The sequence below is a fragment of the Corvus brachyrhynchos genome, unplaced genomic scaffold (genome assembly GCF_000691975.1).
Source record: "Corvus brachyrhynchos isolate BGI_N302 unplaced genomic scaffold, ASM69197v1 scaffold3, whole genome shotgun sequence".
Taxonomy (NCBI): Eukaryota; Metazoa; Chordata; class Aves; order Passeriformes; family Corvidae; genus Corvus; species Corvus brachyrhynchos.
In genome coordinates, this window is record NW_008237619.1 from 7048324 (window position 1) to 7065884 (window position 17561).

Sequence of the window (17561 nt, forward strand, 5' to 3'; positions counted from 1 at the left end):
ACCCTGTATTGTTGGGACTGTAGCCCTCATTCTTATGTCTGCTCTTCCTTATTGTCTGAGCTGTCCATCTACTGCAGTCATATCTCTCTTGTTCTGTCATCCCCACCTCACCACCGTGGTACCTTTTGGTCTTGATACCAGTTAAATGTGTTATTTTTTTTAAACTGTGTTGCTACTCTTCTGGGAAATAATGTATTTTGTGTCTCTGACTTTGTATCTTGCAGGAGGAGCCAAGGAGCAAATCTAAGATCTGTGCCAATGTTTTCTGTGGAGCTGGGCGTGAGTGTGCAGTGACAGAGAAGGGAGAGCCAACCTGCCTCTGCATTGAGGTACGGGAGCAGCACAGGTTCTGTGTCTGGGACAGGTGTCACCACCGTCACCCCCCAGATGGGTTTCTTTCACTGGAAGGATCCCATGATAGAATAAAGCTATGGCTGTTTTGAAGCAGCTGCAAATTCACAGTGGCTCTTCAAACAACAGGATTGTTTCCAGTGTTGTGTGGGAGAAGAGCCCTGTAGGGTAGATATAGTCTGGAACTCACAGCTGTCCTGCTTGCAGGACTGCCTAGGGTCTTCACAAGCACAGGAGACTTGACTGGAGGTCTTTTGTTGGGAAAGCCCAGTGGGGTATGGGATATGCAGCTGGCTTTGAAGGGCACTCTAGAGAGTGGTGTGTGAGCTCCAAGACAGCCTGCCCTCACTGGCGTCTTGTTTGAGGAGGTTACAAGCACCCTACTAAAAATCAGCTTTTGTATAATGGAAATAATTGTGGTAGAGTGCTGTGAGGATGAATAGCTTTATCCAGCAGGGAGTCAGGGATGATTAGAAGAGTCTTTCCCAGCTGTAGAGACACAGTGTCTCCCTACTCTGCTCTGCCCCATTCCTTCAAAACATTTTTGCCTGGCTCCTGGGAATGGCCATGTGGTTCTTCGTTCCCCCTTCCCTCAGAGCCTGCAGCTCTGACATGACCAGCCTGGCACTGGAGAGTGAAGTGCCCTGTTAGTAGGAAGAGAGTCTGTCACTCTGGGTAGGCTTGGCCAGCCCAAAAGGGACAGAAGAAAGAAGCTCATAGCCTCAACAGTGGCACTGGTGAACTCTCTTTGCCTTAGGCTGTGCTGTTTGTTCATGGCTGATGGCTTATTCTGCCATTTGGTTGCAGAAGAGTGGAGCAGAGTCTACAGGGAGATGCAATGGAGCCAAGCAAGGACAGGTGCATAGACCAGAGGCACAGAAACACCTGTGACATGTCCATGGCACATGGAGCAGCAGTTGCAGGATTATGCTCTGTATTTATGCTGAGCACTGATTTCTCTGCAGGGTCTGCTTTCAGAAAGACTCCTGTCATGCTGGTGGTGATAGAAACTGGGATGAAGGGAGGCCTTTGAACTCACACCCACAGACTTCCCTGCGTGGGTTTTTCTGGGGTAATGATGCATGAGTTAGCCTGTTCCAAACACAGGGCCAAAGGGACTATGCCAAGGACTTCTGAGCTGGGCTGATGGTGGGGACTCACCTGCCTCCCTCTAGCTGTCCCAAGGAGGCAGGTAAAACGCTGTGTTCTCTGGCTCTCCCACAGAAATGCAAACCTCACAAGAGGCCTGTGTGCGGGAGCAATGGCAAGACATATCTGAACCACTGTGAGCTGCACCGTGATGCCTGCCTCACTGGCTCCAAGATCCAGGTGGATTACGATGGCCACTGCAAAGGTAACCCTGGCCAGGAGGGCTGGCTGCACTCTGAGAGACAAAGAGTTGGAAGGGGAAACATGATAACAAGGAAGGGCAGAGGCCTCATCAGCCCAGATCTTGTCCCACTGTTGCTGAGTGGGGTAAACAAGGCAAGCCTCTCAACAGTAGCCAGATTCAAGCAAGAGTCCAGATGACCAGGCAAGCTGCTGGTGATGAAGTAGGCCTGAAATCAAGTCATAAAGTCAGGGCTGGTGATTCGGGAAACTAGAATCAGACAACAGCCAGAAAAACTCATAGTAATGCAGTCTGGAGCAAGGCTGAGATCAACACAGTCACCAAGTCAGGGCCTGGATCAACAATCTGTGGAAGAGAGTGGTTGCAACAGAGCTGGAGACAGGCATGGCTGCAGCATAATGATCACAGGCAAGGATTAGGGGTTGAGACATCAGATATGAAATGGAGCCTCATGGCTCACAGTTAGAGTATGGATGGAGGCTTTAGTTGAGGCCAGCAGGATCGTTAAGGCCCTCATTAGTGCACTCAAAATCCTGACACCTTGGCTGTGGTGGAATCTTGGAGCTATTGTCTCCCTAAGGTGCTGGGAGTGCAGCGTTCAGGGGAGCAGGGCAACTTTTTGCTCCTGCTGCTCCTCTCTGAGCTTTTGGATTCAGCCAGGTAAATGTCTCAGTTTAACTGCTGAGGAAAGGTCATGCTCTCAGGATAAACTCCTAAAACCAATACTATCATCCATGTTCATAACTGACCTCAATAACTTTAGGAGCAAGGATTTTGCCTCATCAATGAGGCTGTTTAACATCCCCCATGCCAGCTGCAATGTTTTCTTGTGTTTAGGCAGAGTTTCATGTGTTTAAATATGTGCCCACTGTCTCTTGCCCTGTCACTGGATACCATGGATAAAAGTCTGGTGCAGTCTTCCTCATGTCCTTCCATCAGATTTATAAACATTGATGACATTGTCCCTGAGCCTTCAGTTCTTCAATCTAAACTGTCCTCAGTATCTCCTCTGCGTCCAGGGGATTCCAGCCCCTCAATCACATATGTGGCCCCCATATTTCCAAAGAGTCCCAGGTTCCTTTGCTTTTACCCATGGTGGGAAAAGATTCGTATTGCTACACACTGCATCAGAAATGTCCTCTTCTGTCTTTCCATTAACAGAGAAGAAGTCTGAGAATCCAGCTGCAAGTCCAGGTAAGAAGCTGTCTCCTGTTTGGCTGAGGCCTCTGTATGCATTTGTATGCTCTGGGAGATGGGCAGGAGGGTGTTCTGGGGGACTTGGCAGAGCTCTGTGTGAAAGTCATACCCTGCACGGCCTGTACCAGAGTCTGAGTTGATAAATCAGCAGAAATGTGATTGCCCAGCTCTTTACTCTTGGGCAACCTTTCAGAACTCATACGTTTCCTGGGCTTTTCACTATGCTGGGATGTCTCAGGGACTCAGCATAGTCAAGGTGCAGTGAAACCCAGTTTGCCCCCAGGGACACAAACTGTGCTCATCACCCAGACTGAGGGATGGAGCACTCTTTGACCTCCTTCACTGGGGATATAAGACAGAACAACTGTGGAGCTGCTGTCCCCAACTCCAAGAGCACCCTTTTAAAAGGAAACTTTGCTTTAGGAGTGATGAACCAATGGGTGCAGAGGCAGAGAGTCAGGAGGTACAGCTGAAATGCCTCTACCATCAGCCAACAAGATGATCTTAAGGGTCTCTTCCAACCTAAATGATTCTATGATCACCTAAATTATAAGCCTCTTTGATTCCCTGTGCTTGGTTTCTCCCCTTATGTATTGCCATGTGTACTTAAGACTCTGGATTTTAGGACCATGGCTCATGCTTCATCAGGGGAATTCCTTTTCTCAGTCATGACCTCTTAAGTACTGGAGCTGTATAATCATCAACTTTAATTTCCTAGGACAGATGAGAGCAAAGTCTCATACAAACCAAAGAGGAAGGACCATGTCAGAGCATGGCCACCACCGTAGAGCAGTTTTAAAGAAGTTCAAAATTAAACATGCAGAATCCCTACAGAGCTGGGTTTTTTCATCTCTCCATCTGGTTGTGATAGTAGTCACTGTATTCAGAAGATCTTTAGTGTGTGTAAGTGACGTGAATGCATGCTGATTCCTTTTCTGGCTTCACTGACCACTGGGCAGGTGTGATAATTCACAGCCAGGCTTTCAGTTTTGTTTCCAAAGGCATGGTTTGTACTAGCACACGAAGTGATAACCACCTGGAGAAACCTGTGACACTGGCAAGCACTGTGAGTGAACGAGCCCAACTTGACCCCTCTTGTTTCCAGTCAGAGTGGACAAATCAGGGCTTTGAAGAAACAAAATTTCCTGAGATAGTAGGCCCTAAAATTCAAATCTTGGAGAAGAGTGGTAGAAAGGCTTGCTCAGTCTAGTCTTCACCCTTGCAGAGGATAGAGGTTTTGGTATTTTAGGGTTGACAGCTGAATGCCAATTCTGCACAGTGTCGGGAAGCCTGGGGACTGTCAGTTACCTTCCTCCCTCCTTCACACCAAGATGAGTCAGCTCGGGGTTGTTCTTCCACAAGCTTCAGGGATGGGAAGGAAGAGCTTTGGCAGGAGTGTTGTTTTCCGGCCTTGCCACATGGTGTCACCAACAGCCTGTCCTCTATTCAGCACATGACACATCTGCTTGGATCTGGCAGTGATGTAACTCCAAGGACCAGACTGAGGGGCTGCAAACTGCCATCAGGGTGGGCTGGCTGGCTTTTGTTCCCAGGCCTCTCTCTGTGGTCTCCCTGCCAGCTTCATTTCTCTCACCCTTGTATTTCCTTCTGCTGCACTGTCTCCCATTACAGTTGTCTGCTACCAGTCGGACAGGGATGAGCTTCGTCGCCGGGTCATTCAGTGGCTGGAAGCTGAGATTATCCCAGATGGGTGGTTCTCCAAGGGCAGTAACTACAGTGAAGTCCTGGACAAATATTTCAAGGCAAGTAGAGCAGCACCTGCCTCAGAGCCCAAACAACACTTCTTGCCTTGTCACTGTAAAACAGCTGCTGTGCCTGCAGCTGAGAGGCTCCAGTGTGTGATGCGCCTGTGGAACTGGGGACCAGAGGGATCTGATAAGTCCTACAGCCTGATGTGTTATGGGCTGCCTGCAGCAGCCACTGACTGAGCCACTGACGCAGCTTGTGACAACCAGATGTGGAGCCTCTCCGGCTCCTGGTGTCTGACCTGCCCTGGGGAAAAGGAGGAGGGCAAGCCACATGTGCCTGTGGCAGAGTAGAGAACTACTAATCTCAGGGGTAAAAAGCCAGAGGAAAAAAGGTGAAAGTGCTGGAAATGCAGGAAGCTGTGGCAGCTGATCCTTTGTTCCAGATAGTCCCAAGGCCATATTGAGATGGATATAGGGGACACTTGGGGGGCTTAAAGGAATATGTCCCAGTTGTGGCCAAGAGCTGGCAGTTCCCTAGTACTCTGCAGAGTGAAAGGAGCCACTTGTGTCTTGGGCCTTGCAATAATACTGTTCTTCTCCCCATCAGTCTGTCCTCAGCCAATCCCCACCCCCTTCTGTAACCAGCAGATCCCAAGCTTCTGCCATGCTCCTGCCACATGCACTGCTGTGTCCCTCCCCCTCGTGCCTGGCTCCTGATAGAGACTTCAAAGCATTCAGGATGGAGCTGGAGGAGCAGGTGGGGAAGAGGGGAGAGCATTTAAATCATGAGCTGTTGACAGCAAGAGATTAATGGTGCCTGACAGGAGTTAGCGCTGCCAGCAAATTTGCCATGGCAATGGCACCCCCTGGTGAGACAGAGGAGCTGGTCCCCTCGCTCCACAGAGCATCCTCACATTTGTAGCCATTAAAGCTGCTCTGTGTGTGGAAACCCACTGCCCTGGGCACTCCTGTCAGTGCCTGCCAGCACCCAAAAGCAGCAGTGTCCTGTGTCGGTCCCTCTCCCTGCAGATGTGCTGTCCCCAGCCACTTTTGCAGGGTCTCCCCAGGTCATGGGCTTTGCTGAAACGCGTGAGCCAGCCACAGGGTTGTTGCACTGTCACTGCATAACCTGTTCACACCTGCTGTCCCCACGCCTGTCAGTGTGCTGGTGACATCCCATGGCTGCAGCTCAGAGGCAGGCAGCCTCATGTTCTCTTTACTGTCCCACTTTTTCTGGAGCACTGATCCCAGCCACTGGGTGGAAGTTCCTATGGCAAAACAATGCCTCTACTTGTACCAACCGGTGAATTTCTGCGGCCGAGGTCAACAGTATGAGGTTCAGTAAGGCCAAGTGCTGGGTCCTGCCTTTGCATCACAACAGCCCCAGGCAGTGCTACAGGCTGGGGAAAGAGGGGCTGCCAAGGGACGTGGTGGAGTCACACCACTGGAAGGGTTCGAGAAACAACTGGATGTGGCAGTTGGTGCTGTGGTTTAGTTGATAAGGTGGTGTTCCATCAGAGGTTGGACTCAATGATCTTGGAGGTCTTTTCCAACCTTAATGTTTCTGTGATTCTTTGTCAGGTGTAATCCACCTTATCAACTACCTTATTCTTAAAGCTTTGAAACATTTTTAAAGCAGAATTCAGAGTTTGGAAAAACTTGAGACAAATCAAGGTAAAACAAACTAAGTGGTTTCAAACACACAGAAATTTGTGTCAGCAATGAGTGTCTGCAGTCACTGGAGGAATTTTGTCGTGCCAAGCTGTGGGGCTCTGCAAGCCTGCCCAGCAAATGGCCTGATTCCTGCCCTGCATGTGGAAACACTGGAGACGTAGCTGACATGAAGCTTTTCCCTTTTCTCCTTGATGGGGAGGTTTGCAGATGTAGCATTAAGCTATTTCCCTCCTGGAAACCTGACTTGTGGGGCTCACTGGGATGTGCTTTGTTGGTCAGGCAGGCCATGACCTTGAAGGACATTATTTCAAGAGGAGCAAGGCCAGTAGTGGGAAGCTGCTCCATTTTGGAGGGTCTCTGTGGGAATGCCTTAATGCAGACCATAGCTTTGAAAGGCAAGAAAACTCACTTAACAGTCTGGGTCATTAAGAGAACTGCAGTCATTTTCACAAAAAAAAAGCAGGACAAGAGGCTTCAAAGTCTAGTGGAAGTTGACCTGTGGAGCAGTTATGGAGGATAAGCACACAGAGTAATTTCCCTAGCCCTAGATGTTTCTCCTGAAACACACAGAGGTAACAAGAGTGTCTCTTCCAGCATTCCTGAGAGCACTACACAAGGAGCCACAGTGACCTACCCCAATCATGCAGCAAAAATTAGGTGGCAGCAGTCTGTGTGCAGGATTAATTTTCCACTCACAGGAATGCAGCTGTCTCTGAGGGGGCACAGCAGTTCCTGCTGCGTGCCCAGCACTGTGGTGTCACATCTCCAAACAGGAAGGCAAAATGCAATTACTTCTGTGGGAGTACAGCCAGGATTTTGGGGCTAAAAACGCTGCTCTTCAGTGCCAGGAGCCTTGTCAGGAGCTTAAGAAGTTGATGGTGAGATGTTGTGCTATTGCATTAAATTTTTTCCCTGGTATCAGCAGAAAATTGCTTCCTGTGATTTTCCCTTTTGTCACTGTCAGAGTCCAGGCACAGCTTTGGATTTACACATATTGGAAAGCTGACACCTCCTTGAATGCAACTGGTCTGCTTTAAGGCAGGACGTATATAAGAAAACTAAGAGCTGGCTGGAACAAAGAGGAGAAATAGGGTTAGAGCCATAAATCAAGCAGCAGGAGGTGAATGAAAGGCAGTGTAGCTTATCTGTGAGGACAAGGCTAGGATCATCTCTCTCTCATTCTGAGGCTAATATGGATATGTTGCTGCTTTTCTCTGAGCCTCTTGCTTTGTGAAAAACAGGGATAATGGAACTTGTCTCACTAAAGCTTCAAAATGCTAAGTAAATATGGAAGAGGAAGAAGGAAGAGGTGTACCTTGAACTGATAAATGAGAGCCTCTCACATCTTCCCATCTTCCCCTGCAGAGCTTTGATGATGGTGATTCTCGCTTGGACTCCACTGAATTCCTGAAGTTTGTGGAGCAGAATGAGACTGCCATCAACATCACCACCTACATGGACCAGGAGACCAACAAGTTGCTCAGGTGGGCAGTGAACAGGGTGCCAGAGGGAGGGCAGATGTGGTAGAACGGAACATGGAAATTCACTCATGCTGCTGGGGTTTGTAGTTTGGATTTGGTGTCATGAAAATTCAGCACTAAATCTTCCAGACCAGAGCTACTCTGCATCCAGCTGGTGCAGACCAAATATCAGGTAGGGTTTGCACTGACAAAGATAACTTTGTATGAAGTGGCTCCTCACTTAAATAGGTGTGAACACCGCAAGAGGAGCAGTCCTATCTCTACCTTTCATGTTAGGCATGTATTCCAGCCCTCTTTTGCCTTAAATCTAGCACTTGTGCAGCCAGAAGGGAGTTGGGTGACAGAAGATTTGTCATCTTCTTTCAATTTCCTAATAAATTAGCTTTCCAGAGGACTTCCCTCACCTTTTGCTTACAGCTAGATCCAGCACAAGGAAGATGGTGGGAAAACACCGCTCATATGCAGCGTATAGTTTGAGAGGTTCCCTTTCTCTTAGTGTGCCACTCTGTGAGAAAAGGCTGCTTGTGGTTATGCTGTGCTTGCACCTCTACCTGTGTCACAGCATGTAGGTGTCAACAAATGTGGATGTCCTACTCCTGCTGTTCTGAATATACCCCCAATGCTCAGCCCCTTGCCAGAGTATTTTGTGACTGTTTTTATTTTCTCTGTATCCCATGAGGTTTCCTTAGAGAAGCCACTTCTGCCAGACATCTTAATGGAGTCTCCCTAGTTATTACTGTTTTTACTCACCTGCACTCTGAAGACAGTAGAACAGGGACCAGCCTAGCACAGCCCTGTGCAGAACAAGCCTCTGTGTTTCCTTTCAGGGGACTCTGCGTAGATGCCCTCATCGAGCTGTCAGATGAAAATGCTGACTGGAAGCTCAGCTTCAATGAATTTCTCAAGTGCCTCAGCCCATCCTTCAACCCACCAGAGAAAAGTAGGAACTCCTCACTTATCTTGGGGAACAAGAGGGGTCCTGGGAAGGGAGGAAAGAAAAGAGATCAGCTTCAGGCCAGTTACAGGGTGCTGTAACTCCACTGCCAGAGATAATTTTAATATATGCCTGCCTCTTATCCAGCAGCACCATTGTCCCTGCATTGTTGAAAGTACTGCTTTTTCTGTCCCAGAGCTCCTGCAGCCCTTGTAATGAGAAAGGTTTGGATTTTGGAAGCAAGGACGTAGCTTGAATGGGTATGGTATGCTTGTAAGGTCAAGGCATGTATTTAACAGTGCAGAGGTCAATCACGTGAGGAGTTCATGGCCAGATAACTTAGGAAAATCAGACCAGACCAAAGTCCTGCTATGCTCTAGCTTTCACACAGAGAGCCTCCCTGATGACTATCTCAAAGTTCACTATCCTTCCAAATCCTGCTTAGTGATCCAGTTGGTGTGAAAGCAGCTTAATGTTCTACTGACCAGGTGTGCATAGCCAGTCATCTCATTGTCTCCCTGAGGGGTGAGTCCAAAGGGACCAGACTTACATCCCACTGCAGTGGCACTGAGCAGCAGGCAGAGGCCATGCTTTCTTGGGAATATTAAGTTGAACTTGCTGTTGCCTGTTTCAGTGAGAAACTAGGGATGCTGCACCTTCCCTGGAAAACTTCATCGGCTCGTTATCACTTAACACCTTTGAGTGCTTGGGGGGCGTTGAATTAAACATGTAATGTAGCTGTAAGAAGAAATGTGAGCTGAAATGAGAATTTTTTTTTTTCCTTCCTTTCTCAAGGCAACATACATAAAATACATAAATACATAAATACATAAATCATTTCCCCACAATATCCCTACCTGGATCAGAATAACCCAAGCTTTCATTTCAGGGGTTCTTTTCTTTGTATAACGATAAGGAAATTGAAACAAATCCAACGCTGAGATTTCATTTGGAATTGAGAAGTTGAAATGTGTTCTTCTGAGGAAGAAGAACAAAGTGTTTGACTTTCCCAAAATTATGTTTTGGCTGATTTCACTCACCAAATTCAGCATGAATATTTTAGTCATTAGGAAACTTCTGGTGGTTGGGGGAAGGAAGGCTTCGCCTTAAACCTCATACCTGTTCTCTCTCTTAAAGCATCTCCAAAGTAAGTTGTCTTTAGCCTGCTCACTATCTCACAAACACTGCCCTTGTTTTGTGCCTCTTCAGAGTGTGCCTTGGAAGATGAGACCTATGAGGATGGAGCAGAGACCCAGGTGGAGTGCAACCGCTGTGTCTGCGCCTGTGGGAACTGGGTGTGCACCGCAATGACGTGCGAGGGTCCGTATGCTCTCCACACAGTTACTGTGTTTGGGTTTGGACAAAAGGAGTTCTTGCTCTCTGCCTTTCCAAAGGCACCAGCTATCCAGGTTTCTTCTCTCTCCAGCTTCTCCTCAGCTTCTCCATGAGTGGCTTCTGCATAACCCTCACATGTTCCTTGTTAGTCAAACCCAAGCTGGTACTGTTCCAGAGGTCAGAAAGTGTGTAACTGAGCTGGGGGCAATGCTGCTGGGGTTTGTAGTTTGGATTTGGTGTCACAAAAATTCAGCACTAAATCTTCCAGACTAGAGCTAGTCTGCATCCAGCTGGTGCAGACCAAAGAGATCACTGGCTGCAACTGTATGTGTAGGCATGAGCAAGTCAGCTTTCCTGTACGTGTGTCTGTATCCTCACTGTATCTGTGTTTATGGAATTTGTAAAAGAGGATCTAGGATCCTGTCTTGATCCAGAGGAAATATAGGAAACTTCATCCAATGCAAAGGAAGCACTTTAGCTTCTTGCCCCAAAAACTGTAGAATGATGGTGATGAAAGAAGGTGGTACTCATAGTAATGCAGGGTTGTTTGTTCCTCCTTTGGAAGGCCCTTAAACTTGCACAGCCACGGTACAATTGTGAGAGGTCATGATGCAGTTGTGAACAGCAGCTCTCTGTTTCACCTTCTCACAGATAGTCCAGGGCCAGTGGAACACCACCTTTTCCCTGTGTTGGCAAATGTATGGGTCCTTCCTAAGGAGTCACATCCATCCTACCAGCATGGTGCTGCATTTTTCTGGCCTTCTCCCCTAGCAACTCAGCCCTTGCTGCATTTTTCTGGCCTTCTTCCCTAGAAACCAGGCCCTTGCATGAGCTTTGTTTCAGTGTTGTGTGGGACCTGCCAGCAGTACACTGGTTCAGATCTATAGTCAGTAGCTTGGGCAGAGTAGGAGAGAGGGGAACGGCAGCAGTGCATACAGAGTTCTTCATGTTTATCTGACTTTCTGCAGCAGAGCCTTCAGGATCCCCTCAGCCCAGACTTAGCTGTAGCAGCAGGAACTCACCTGAGAAAAGACAACTGTAGTATTAATAGAGCTGCCAGAGGAGCTGTGTGTAGGTGTCATAGATTAAGCAGCAGAATGAGAGACTCTTTTTGTTGCCTCCCCAGAAACAGCCTTCAAAGTTGCTATGCAATACCTGTTCTTGCTGCCTACTTTGTTCCCTGCATCCATGCAATGGGATAACAATTCCTTGACTTTCTGCCCATGTCAGAGCAGCAGAGGGGTTAGAGGAATAATGAAACTGAAGAATCAGATCAAACACATCAGCAAGTTGTATCTTCATTGAGTGAAATTACCTCTTTATTAGATATCAGTTAATGTACTTGGGTAGCACTGAGCTTCCATTTACTCCTTACAAGAGGCAAAGATGTTTGAACTAATTATAGGTGTTTCTTTTGAATAATATGCAGCCTCTTCCATGTTTTTTTATTATCAGTCACGTGGGAGGGAGAGACAGGGACAGACTGGACACCCAATTTGTGAAGTCCCAGGCAGCCACAAGGCTCGTTCTCTTTCTAGGAAGCCAGCCCATACCGTCCTCCTGCAAAGGCTTCTTAAGCTCGAGGGGTGCTGTGGCTGACCTGCCTCTCTTTGTTCTTCATGGTTCAGCATCTGAAATGTGTACCCCCTGTCTGCAAAACACTAAACTCCATTTCTGTTTGCAGGGAGGAATGAGAAGGTGCCTGCTCAGAGACACCGACCTGATCAAGATTTGACTGAGGAGGAAATGGCCAGATACATTCAGGAACTGCAGAAGCATCAGGTTAGCGTGAGGCTGGAAAGGTCTGCTTGCACTAAGTCTCCCCTTGCCAGAGGAGTTCCCTCTGCTTCTGTTACTTGGAGACTTCTGGTAGAAGGGGGAGCACAATAAAAGGGGGATCTCTTACCTGTGGAGACACATACAGGTGTGGGGCTTTAAGATACAAGCCAGTGTTGGCACTGCCTGTGAATGAACCAAAGGCTGCAGAGCACCACCAATTCCTGTGTCAGTGCAGAGCTTCACTTCTGTGCTCTCTTTCTCTAGGAGACGGCTGAGAAGACCAAGAGAATGAGCACCAAGGAGATGTAAGGGGCCTCCACAGCGGAGGAGCCCAGGAGGATGGGCCCAACCTGCCACCCTGTCCTCCAGTGCTGATCTCAGTATGCACAAGTGTCTGCTACAGTTGCCCAGTCACAGATATTTACATGTATAGCAATGGGTTATTTGTTTTGTAATACACAGAGAATGGGGCCAGGAAAGGGGAGCAGAGCCCACCTGTTCAGGGAGCTTCATTGCTGGGACCTTGGAAGGCTGGGAGGGACTGACAGCAGCCTCTGGGACCCTTTCCCAGAGCAGACGGCTGTTCCCTCCAGGAACTAACAGGGATTTCTTGTTCCCCTGGATCTGGGGAAAGGATGGAGGTCACTGCTAGATAGAAATTCAATCATTACAATTGTCAGCACCAGCTTTGGCTGCAAAAAATACAGGCCTGGCAGTTTTGTGGCTGAACACGTGTGCTGCAGGGCATCATTATCCAAGGACCTTACCCTTTGGTTTGAGCTCCTCAAAGCTGGTCAGCCTAGTGTGACACCTGGGAGTCATGGTGCCATGCTGCTGGCATGAGTCCAGCACATTCCTCCTTGCTTTCCACTAGACTGTCCCCATCAGCTCCTCCAGTACATTGTGGGCTCCAACACAACATGGTTCCTTTTGACCTCATCTCACTCTTACTCTCCCTGCCCCCTCCTTAGAGGTGCTATCATATTTTTTTCTTACCACATTCACATGCTGACTCCCCCTTTTAGTTTTTGTTTTGGGTTCTTTATTATTTTATTTCCTATGGTAGTGATCCAGCTTTTGTATGTTTTGTAGCTCTAGATCTTTCAAGAAAACCCAGCGTGTGGGTTTTTGTTGTTGACAGTGCTGTAATGCCCATGCACAGTTTGTATCGCACTGCGCTCAGCCACCACAAACACCACAGGCAAATTGTGAGCCTTGCACTACAGGGTATTTCCCAGCTGGGGATAGCAGTGTCCCTTGTGGGAAGAAGAGACAGGGCTGGATGTAATTAGTTTCACCAGACACAGATTGCCACTGCAGCTCTCTAGCTCTCACTCCCTTAGCTAGCATTGGCCATGTGCTCAGAGTCTGTGCTCGTGCCTCTCTTAATTGCCCAAAGCAGTCTAGAGACAGAGGGACCAGGCAATCCCATTAGTACAGTATCTTAAAAAGCTTAACTACGTAGAAAACTGCTTAGTTGTGCTGTTGGTATCGTCTTGGGCTTTTTGTCTTCCTCTGGGGTGAGGTAGCAGCATTATTCTTCGATTCCAGGTATGAGTTTGGAGTCAGGGCTGGAAGCCTCATTACTGGCGCATTTCTCAGTGTCATTGATCAGACCACCTTTGACCACTCTCACATTCCTTCATGGGTCAGTTTCATCCCACACGTTTCTCAGAGCATTGGTCCTAGATGTGAATGAAATGCTGTTTCGTATAGTCACCTCTGTAGCCTGAAGCCCAGCTGATTTTCTTATGCAGTTGTCAAATGTACTTCATACACACCTGAACACCCATGTTCCCTTTGTGCCTGTGCTGTGCCTCCCAAGCAGTTGCATGTGCCCTGAGACAACTGCTTGTGACTTCCCTCTTTCTGTTTGTGAGCAACTTCAGCAATTGTTGCTGGGTGTCTTGCAGTCCCTATTGCTTACTCAATCAAAATTCCACTTGCATCTGCAAAAGCATGTCTGGTTTGAGTGAAGATCAGCAGGACTTTTGTCCCAACCTTCCCCTTTTTGCACAGTGCTTTCCTTGGAGAGGAGGAATGAGCTGGTACCTAGAAGTATAAGAAAAGAAGAAAGCTTGGTCCCTCCTGTGCTCTTTCCTGTGAGCCAGATGTGTTAAAGGCTGTCTGGTCTTTGAGCTGTTTTCCTGATGTGAAGCTACAGGACTTCCATTGACTTTGGCAGAGTGCCACTTTTCCAGTGAAAACCATAATGTACCCTGCCATGGAGGTTTTGGCATCATAAATACACAAGGAGTCTGGGTTTTTTTCTCACGAGGGCCTGGATTTGAGCAGCTTTGACCTGTGAAGGTGAGAGGAATGAGTCCATATGAGCTGAGGGTAATGTGGACAATGCTACACTGGGACAGAGTCATTGTGTTCTGGTGACACTGGAAGAAGTGGTTGGTAAAATAGGAGCACCCATTAGACATAGCCTTGCTCCTTCCCAAGAGTATAAGTGAAAGGGCTTCATGTGCTGGATCTGGAGTCACAGGAACATTGTTAATAAATGTTTTGCTTTATTCCAACCCTGCTCTAAAAGGTAGTTAGTGCCTCCCAGATCACTTCCTTCCAGCTTGGATTGTTAAAGTGCCTTAGAGAAAACACAACAGCTTGCCTTAAAGGCTTTCCCTGGATGGGGATAACATCTTGTTCAGTCAGGAGTATCTCCAACTGTGAAAACCAGAGCACGTGCAGGAAGGGGAGGCGAAGGCACGGCTTCAGGGGTTCTGTAGGCTGCACTGTGTGTGATGTGTTCTCTGTGCCCTCCTGTCTGCTGGGGCTGTGGATGGGGGTGGCTGCTGGGGCAGCCAGAGACCTGTGCTGGCAGCTGAGGTTTACAGAGCTTGCTCTTGCACTGAAGGCGGAGGGATGGGCTGCGGTCTCCGGCAAGCTGAGCTCTCTGAGAAGCCATACAGCAGATCCCAGGGTAACCTGGGGCAGCAGGCTGGGAGTGCAGCAACAGTGTCTCTGGAGGGGGCTGCGGCCTGTGGAGCCTCTTCCTCCTTGTGCCCTCCCAGAGGGACGCGGTGGAGAGCAGGGCCGTTCTAAGGGCAGCAGTTCTCAAAGGGGACCGAAACATCTCCGCTCCCTGCACAGAGGGGAAGGGCAGCCCAGACTGAGCAACGCTCAGGCTGCTGCAGGCTGGTCAGTCACTTAACTCCTGCAGGGTAACCTGGCTGCTGGGGAAGGAAGTGCTGAATTTCAGCCATTGCCCTCTGGGACGATTGCTGTACAGACTACAAGGGGCAGGGAAGGTGTTTTGTTTTGTTCTGTTTTTTTTCCAAAAAACCAAATTTAAGCAACAAACAAAGAAATCCCACTCCTCCCTCTATATTCCCTCCTGTACGTGTGTGAAATTTATCAGTATTCTGTAGGTTTCCTTAGTGCACTTATTTTACTTGATTTTGTAATTTTTTTGAAGCAGGGGGGTTTGGATATAACTGCCAAATAAATGAAACAAAATTTAAAAAATAACACTTGTTTGGTTTATTTTTCACAAGCCACACAACTTGTTTTCAAAAAAAATCATCTGTCTTTGCACGTTCATACACAGATCTCAGTGTGTTGGACAAATGTGAGACGTGACTGGCTCTGTTTCATAGCTGGGGCATCAGGTGCAAAGGACCCATAGGCAAGTAAAAACAATAACTAAAGGCCTTGAAAATATGACTGAATGGTGAAATAGCCTTTAATGGTGTTGTATGGCAGGAGGAAGTGTCCTGCCATTTATCTCCCCTGTAACTGTAATGCCACTGCTGTGAGCGCTTCTGTGCAGATAATGGTCTGAGAGAAAGCTCCCTTGCTTTGTTCCACTTGGTGTGCTCCTTCCAAAGCTGTTCAAAAAAAACCCCAAACAGCTCACAAACATTGCCTCTTCCATGTATTGTTCACACCAAATGGCCTCTTTGGCAGGTACCAGCTGCTGCACATGCAGTCTTTTCTGTGGCTTTTCCTGCCCATTCACTGCCCAACTGCAAAGTGAGGCTGCTTCATTACTGCAATTTCTACTGCAAGAATTTCCCAGGATTTTAAGAAGGAATGAATGGAAGCGGCAGCCACAAATTTAGCTAGGTGGCACTATAAATAGTTTGCCATGTGCACCATGCATACTTACTGAAGCAAAGTGATTTTGAGGTGGGAAAGAGGAAAAGCAAAAATTCTGTTGCCCGCTGCTTGTAGAAGCCTGGGAAAAGCCCTGACCTGTTCACGGAGTTAAGCACATCTGAGTATTAAATTGCTGCACTATAGCTACATACCCTTAATCCCAATTCTCCGGTGCTGTTAAGTTTCAAGTTGAGAAATAGGCTATTTAAGTGGTTGATCAAGACTCTGAACTGCATTTGTGAGGTATTTATTAACTTGAGTTCTGAAGACAGGAGCAAACTCATCTATAATAAGACTCAATTCCTGAACCAGGTCACAGGACACACCTTGAGAAGAACCAGGCTTAAAGCACTACAGAAGACAATAGCAAAATCCAGATGACCTTACTCTTGTGCTTACATAAACTCTCCTAAAACTCTCCTGGAACAGTACAATCTTTGTAGAGTGGGAAAAATTATGTATGTTGATAAGTTAACAATATTGGTGAAGTGTCTGTCCTGCAGCTATCTCTGGGTTCACAGCACGGCTTACATTTGTGAATCCACAGTCTTGGAAAACAAATTAAACAAGTCCAATGGAAAGTGACCTGTTCATTCCTACCCACTATGGCACATTCTTTCTTGAAGGCTGAGCATAGCCCTGACGAGTTCCTCCTCTCAGCAATGGGAGCTGTCATATCAAAATATTTGGCGTGGTGAAGTCCAGAGTTCATAAGAGCACCAAAGGAAGGACAAGTGGACCATGGATTTCGTCCACAGTATTCTGGACACCTTTGAACTCAGCACTGTTGCTATTTCATGCGTTGCTTTAAACCAAGGTTTGTACAAGCAAACTGTGATTTGTTTCTGTTTCTTCCAGTCTAAGATGACAGACTTTTGTGTACATGAAGTGTTTTGAGGAGGTGGGAGGTTGTTACTCCCTTCTTTTTGGCTCCTCTATGCATCACAAGGAAGCAAGTCTGCTTCTTAAGCCTGGACTTAGTTCAGGCAATATCCCGTTGGGTTGTGAATCTTCTCGTCGTCATCACACATAGCTGCTGCTTCTTCCCATGATTACTGACTACACTGATGTTAACTTGTGTTCAAAGAGCAATGAACTGAAATCACGGATCCTGCCTTGCCTGTTGGTATACGTATGGTACGACAGGGGTCAGCTCCACATCGATCTGTGACCAGCATCAGACAGTTCCGCCTGACAGATGTGTGTTATGGATTAACTCCTGCCAATGCCCCGGCTCAAGACCAAAGCTGTCTTTTCACATCTTTTCACCCACTGAGGTACTTCTGGGAGTATCTCCGTTTTGGTGCTCCACGGCAGCAGCTCACAGAACCATAGAACGTTTTGGGTTGGAAGGGACCTCAAAGATCACTCAGTTCCAATCTCCCTGTTCTGGAGGGACCAAAGCAGATCAACCCTTGGACAAAACACCCGCTGCCCAGGGATACTGGGCCAGGCTCCACTCCCAGCAGCCACAGCGGAGAGGCCATGGGGCACACGGGTTCAGGCAGCACCTCTCCTTCGGGCTCCGAGGATGACCAAAAGGGGCAGAGGGAAGGGTATGGTTTAAGTTTCCAGTTGGCAGTTCCGGTGTCCCGAGCTCGGTGTAAAACACTTGGCAGGGAGCAGCTGGCATTTCTAGCCGG

The 17561-nt window shown here is 47.9% G+C and overlaps 1 protein-coding gene across 1 annotated transcript; it reads left to right on the plus strand.

Annotated features, from left to right (window-relative positions):
- Positions 1-212: 212 nt before the first annotated feature.
- On the plus strand, positions 213-15288 carry FSTL1 (follistatin like 1; the record flags this gene model as incomplete). Its single annotated transcript, XM_008631883.2, has 9 exons — positions 213-329; positions 1576-1705; positions 2864-2896; positions 4532-4662; positions 7648-7766; positions 8591-8703; positions 9907-10017; positions 11717-11814; positions 12076-15288. Coding segments are annotated over 9 exons (897 nt in total), but the record flags the coding sequence as incomplete, so codon positions are not given.
- Between the last annotated feature and the right edge of the window lie 2273 nt (positions 15289-17561).